A 6,637-nucleotide genomic window follows, 5' to 3' on the forward strand; every position below is an offset into this window, starting at 1 on the left:
CGAAAGGATGATTCATGTCAACCGACCCCAAATCATTTTGGGATTAAGGCTCTGATGTTGTTGTCGTTGTTGTTGTTGTGGTCCATCAAATTTTCATTTCTCATCATATTTTACTGAAATAGTCCATCAAATTTTCATTTCACATCAAATTTTACTGAAATGGTCCATCAAATTTTCATCTCATCAAATTTTTATTAAAGAAAAGATGGAGTTTATTGAAGAAAACAATATAGAAATTGATAAGATAATTGACGAAATCCCAAATGCATATTGTTCCATTTCTCATACACGTCTTATAATTTGTCTGAATACATAAATGGTCCATCAAATTTTCAACAATCTCAGAAAAAAAAGGTGTCAAAAGCAGCATCCAAGTCAAATCGGAATTCAGCTTTGATTGCTCCCTGACTGTGTCACAGGTACCTTATACTTGCATGTACGAATTTTATGGCCCAGTTCCTTGCGGTTAGAGCAAAATTGTTTTCCACCTTTCGGAATTCTGTATGTATTTGTGTTGCTTTTGCATTCCCCGTATGTTCTTTTCCTTTTATTTGGAGGTCTTCCGTACTTAACTCTAGGATCACTTGGTAAAATTTCTCCTCCATCAACTTGTTGCCACATGCTTTGGCCATTTAATGGCTCCAAGGATAATGCATATGATGTCTCATAAGCTTCCTTACTGTACCAAGATGCAACATAAATCTCAGGATTTTCATTCGTTGAGCATATTGCTGTAGTTGCATGTTCACAAGGAATCCCATTTATATCACAGTATCTACAAGTACAAGAGTTTTCGTGTAGCTTAACTGCAAATGTGAGCTTACTATTGTGAACATGTTCTACTTCATACACATTTTCACTCGCTTCTATAGCCTTCCAGTTCCTTGTAGCTTGCATATGGTCATTTATTGTTGCTTGAACTCTCGGAGTGATAATGCTCTTACATTTAGCAGCTTGTGTTTTTTTCTCAACCATCCTACACATAACCTTTCTTCTTATTTCTTCTATCATGGTTAAAATAGGTTTTTCTCTGGCTTCAAGGATCCATGAGTTAAATGTCTCTGCCATATTATTGCAAGTAACACCTCTACATGCCCATTTTTTATAAAAGCTTTTACAAAATCTTTTCACATCTCTTGAACACATTTCTAGATGAGCTTTTGGACTTTGTTGTAATTAAACCCTTCCTATGTTTATGATTTCACTGCTTTCCAAAAGAATTTATGTAAAGGCGCACCTTTAACAACTTTAATCCAATTAGTAAAGATGCGTCGCGCGCATAATCTATGCTCGGCGTAAGGTAACAAGTTAGCGATGGTAGGCAACAAACCCTGATTACATTTGTGCATAAAATTTTTAGATATTAACAATCAAAAATATCAGTTAAAATGAAAAAAAAATTACAACAAATAGCGTACCTTTTGTTGATCAGATAATAAAGTCCAATTTTCACCGGTTTGAATTTGTAGATCTTCAATAAGATGTCCAAGAAATCAAGACCAACTCTCTTTCGATTTTGATTCTACTACGGCCCAAGCGACCAGGAACATTTGCTTGTTAGCATCCCTAGCAGTGGCACATAACAACTCCCCTTTACAATAACCTTTGAGAAAAGCACCATCCAAATCAAGTACTCTTCTACAACCATCCATGAATTCTTTCCTTACAACGAGAAAGCTAATATAGAACATATGAAACTGTGGAATTGATCGTGATATATGAGGTTTCAGAGCTAAGAAAACACTAGTACCCTTATTGGATCTCGTTAATTCATACATATAATTTCTAAGGGAACAATATTATTTTTCTACTACCTTTGCACATGCTGACAATGCATTTTTCTTAGCACGAGAAGCTTGCCATCTACTAATCCTTATACCATATGTGTCTTCAACATCTTTCCTGAACATATACAGTTTCCATGTAAGATGTTTGAGTAGTTTTTCTTGGTACTCTTCAGCAAAAAAATTAGCATTGGCCCTTTTATTAATCTTAGTCGGCGCACAAGTATGAACATCCTTCATAAACTGTATATGCAAGCACTCATACTCCTTTGTATATCTTGCGCTTACTTTCCATTTGCACTTGGGATAAAATTTACACTTCATGAGCACCCTTGCTGGTTCATTATGACAATAGTTCCATACTTTATTTGTCTGACAACTATAGTAAATTAGTGCTTTTTTAAGCACCTAAACTTTGTCAAATAATTGACCCAGTTCAAAGTTTACGGAACCAAATGGTGTATTATGATGATCATACATCGACCACTTAGCTTTCTCATGAATTTAAATATTCTCATCGTCATCACTTATGCTAAGAGGGCCTTCGTCATCCGAATCTCTTTCGTATAATTGTTGCTGGCAAATCATCTTGTAATCATCTTCATCTTTACCCCAATAATCATCCTTGACCCCTTTCATCCTCTGACATACTTCATTCTGTTGCATGGTGTGATTCTTCCCTGAGTTATTTCTCATATAAATCCACTGTTTTTTCTTCTCTTGTGCATCGATAAATTCTTCATCGCTACTGCCCACTTCTTGGTACTGAATAATTTCTTCGGGCTCACTCCAACATAGTTCTTCATCAGAATCTGCATTTGTATTTCCAATTTTTTCTATATTAGAGACCCTTACTTGCACTTGAGAATTACTTTGTGGATTAGTCTCCTTCGAGAAATCAGCCCTCACATTCATGTCTTCGAGAGGCTCCCCATCAAAATAAAACTCAATAGCCCCGTGTGTAGCCCCTTCCACTTACAACTCCTCTATTGTTTCTAAATCGCATAATAATTGCATACCCACTCCTTTAATGAGATAAAAAGATATCGAATCTCGGTGACCATATAACATCTCAGCCATGTCTTCTACTCTTTTCAAAGTTAGCTCAAATATATTCAAAGTGTACTGAACAGATGATCCACCAACATACTCAACGGTGTCGTCTTTTGGCGCAAATTTCCCCCCATAAAAACACTTGCAAGTAATGGTATTTGTACAGCTAACATCTATAAGCAATCAGAAAACATTATCTCAAAAATTAACACTATCTCAAAGATTAGTTTACAGTGAACGTGTAAATTAGTTTTTTCTTATGGGTGTGTGCATATTTTAGCAACTTTTCTGAATTGTCTTTCTCTTGTTTCGTCTATGTGGTGATTAATTTTGCTACACATAATTCACATGTAAATTATCTATGAGTAATAATTATACTTCTTATGAATTTTGTCTAGCATGTCTTAACCCTAATTATATTCACAGGCATAAACTAGACAAAAGCAAGTGATTGGACATCAGAATTCATAGTTAGCGAGTAATGAATTGAATTACCTTGACAAGAAGAAGTCGACATTTGAATCGCAAAAAGAGTTGCTCGAGGAATTGGTTTGAGAAGGAGATGAAGAAAAATGTTTAGACCTACAGTGAAATAGTATCCCAATATCTTATAAGTATGAAATTTAGGTTTCTTATTTTATTAGTATGTATATCAGTATGTTATATGTATGAATTATTTTTATACGTAGATTATACGTATAAAATTAGAAATGTATGGAGTAGTATATGAATATCTCATGAGATTTTGAGGAGAAATTGGTATGGGATTGAATTTCACATTTAATAAGACTTATGGGGGTGAATTGTTACGGATGAAAGTTAAGGGATTTAGTTCCACCCTTAATTAAACTTAAGGGTTTTAATCGTCACTTTCGCGATAGATATTGATATTGATTACAACCAATTGCCTATGTATTTATAAATTAAAAGGCAGATAAATCAAAAGAAATATCTTCACATCATAGTGTAATAACCTTGAATAAATATTGTTCGGAAGTTCCTGCATACAAAAATGAAAACTATTTATATTTACAAACCATATTATGACGTTAATTTATATGGAAAACAAATCCTTGAAAGTAAAAATATGAAATACAAAGTTGACAATAATATAAAAGATGGTGGTAGGCGAATGTACTAACTGTACATTACTCACAAATCTAAAATAAATAGAATTGCTCGAAATATCACTTGCGTATTACTCTGTATCAAGTATGACATCAAGTATGACATTATATAGGTCATATGATTGTGAGCACAAAATTATATAAGGAGAATTGCTAATCCTTCTTATATGTAGGTCAATTGTATATATATGTAGGGGTAACTCACGAAAAGTGACAAACTCACCGGATCCTTCTTATAAAACAACCCCTACATATATATACAATTGACCTAATAAAACCAATTGCTCACAATCATACGACAAACAAACTAAACTGCTCTCCCCATCTCTCTCTCTCTCCTCTCACTGCTGCTACTCTATTACGTCAAAAAAATTGCACAAAATTTCTTCAAAATTGATCGATGAATTCATCGATTCTTCACTTTTTTTTTTTGAAAATTCCAGAAGTTTACATAAAATTCATTCACAATTTCGATTAATTCAATTGAAACTATCAATTTTTTCTTAATACTCAAATTTCTGAAAACCCTAACTCTTCAAATCAAAACGAAGGAATGAATATTTCTTACGATTTCATATTTAATACTCGAATAACTGCAGTATTTGAATCAAATAAAAAATTCTTATGATTTATGTGTGTTTTTCCGTGATTAATAACATTAGTATTTCGATTAATTGTATATTTTTTGGTGATTTGCAGGTGGAATGACGTTGAACAGGGATAGTTGATGCTTAATGGAATAATTGAAGACGTGTAATAGAATAACTGGTGTTGTAGGATAGAATAATTACGTTATTGTAATAAAATAACATGTTTAGTGTAAATGATGTTCTCTGGTACATATAATTATTTTAATGTAGAAACTTAGTTATTGTAATATAGAAGCATAGTTATTTTATAGTTAAGTCAGTTGTTTACTGAGAACAATGTTCTCTGGTATTGATAGTTATTGTAATGTAGAAAGCCAATTATGGTAATGAAGAACTCATGTTATTGTATTGAGCTGAAACTCAAATATAGCCAACTTTCTATCTTTTGTTTGTTTTCATCTTGTTTAATTGAGTAACTGGCCATTTTCAATAGAATAATTGATTTTCTTCAATGAAAAGATTAAGATTGGTTAATACAATAACCAAGCTAATAAACCCCCTTCTCGATTTATTGAGCGTGCTTTAGAAGAAGGCGAGGAAGATGAATAAGAATATGGATGATAAAAAGAGGATGAAGATGAAGTAGAATCTGAATTTGACAGAAGCAATACAGATTTACAACATAAAAATAAAGTAATTGCATTAGAGTTGTATAATAATTGTTTTAAATTATTACAATAGCCGTGATTCAACTTTATAATAGTCATGAGTGAACTATTGTGTACTTCCTATCTTTTGTTAGTTTCCATCTTATTTAATTGAATAACAGGCCATTTCAATAGAATAATTGCTTTTCTTCAGTGAAATGATTGAGATTGGTTCATATAATAACCAAGCTAAGATAACTCTTTTCCGATTTGTTGAGCGTGCTTTAGAAGAAAAAGGCGAGAAAGATGAATAAGCTAAGGAGTTGGAAGTTAAAAAGAGGATGAAGATGAATTCAAATCTTAATTTGACAGAAGCAACACTTGTTACAACATAAAAATAGAGTAATTACATTAGAGTCATATAATAATTGCCTTAAATTATTACAATAACCGTGATTGAACTTTACAATAACCATGATTGAACTATTGAAATACTACAATGATTATTACAATAATCATGATTGAACTTTACAATAACCGTGATTGAACTTTACAATAACCGTGATTGAAATTTACAATAACCGTGATTGAACTACTGTGTACTTTGTCTCAGACTTTATCCTTGGAGTTAATCATTAAGAAGAATTTGTCTTGCTCGTGTTTTCACCTTTCTTCCCAATGAGAACCATGTCTAGCCTATTGATGAGGGTTGAACCAGGATAAAGCGATGCTCGCTGAAAGAAATAAAAACAAAGAATACGTAAGTTGAAAATAACTATGCAACTCAAATACACTAATCACCCATAAGTATTGAAATAATCATAAAAACACTATAAAATATTGGATATATTAGATAAATAGAAGCATATTTTGTCAGGATGAAGTTACTAAGCAAAATGAAATACAATAAACCAACTAATACATTGAAATAACTGCAACAACACAATACAATAACTGAATATTTCAGAGAAATAATAATATACAAAAAAAATGCAACTACATTAAGACGCGGCTTTGTTAGCAACGTAGATACCACAAACAAAAAAAAAAACAAATCATCTTCACTAGTGAAGCACAACGACATCACCCGAGAAACAAGAAAAGAACAACATCAAAATCAAAAATCCACAAAAAAACAAAATACAATTACAAAACCCTAAAATTATGCGAAAACGATAGAAAATGTCAATTAACAACACAACACAAGAAATTGAACAACATAATGAACATAACGGAATAAATTGAAGATTACACCCATAAAAATCATTAAATTCAAACAAAGAACAAGAAGATGAAAGCGAAATTAAAGACATTCAACGAAAAAAAAGAAAAAAAAGAAGATGAAGGAGGATTACTGAGAACGAATCTGAAAAAAAAAACAAGAAGATGAAGAAGGATTAAGCGAAATTCAAGATGAAGTAGAGTTACTGAGAATG

General features: G+C 32.2%; 1 protein-coding gene across 1 annotated transcript; it reads right to left on the bottom strand.

Moving 5' to 3' along the window:
- Positions 1-387: 387 nt before the first annotated feature.
- LOC141628472 (uncharacterized) lies at positions 388-1,068 on the bottom strand. Its single transcript, XM_074441611.1, has one exon. The coding sequence runs from the start codon at positions 1,066-1,068 to the stop codon at positions 388-390; it is 681 nt and encodes a 226-aa protein (XP_074297712.1).
- Between the last annotated feature and the right edge of the window lie 5,569 nt (positions 1,069-6,637).

This window comes from Silene latifolia, chromosome Y, assembly GCF_048544455.1.
Source record: "Silene latifolia isolate original U9 population chromosome Y, ASM4854445v1, whole genome shotgun sequence".
In the NCBI taxonomy this organism is placed as follows: domain Eukaryota; kingdom Viridiplantae; phylum Streptophyta; class Magnoliopsida; order Caryophyllales; family Caryophyllaceae; genus Silene; species Silene latifolia.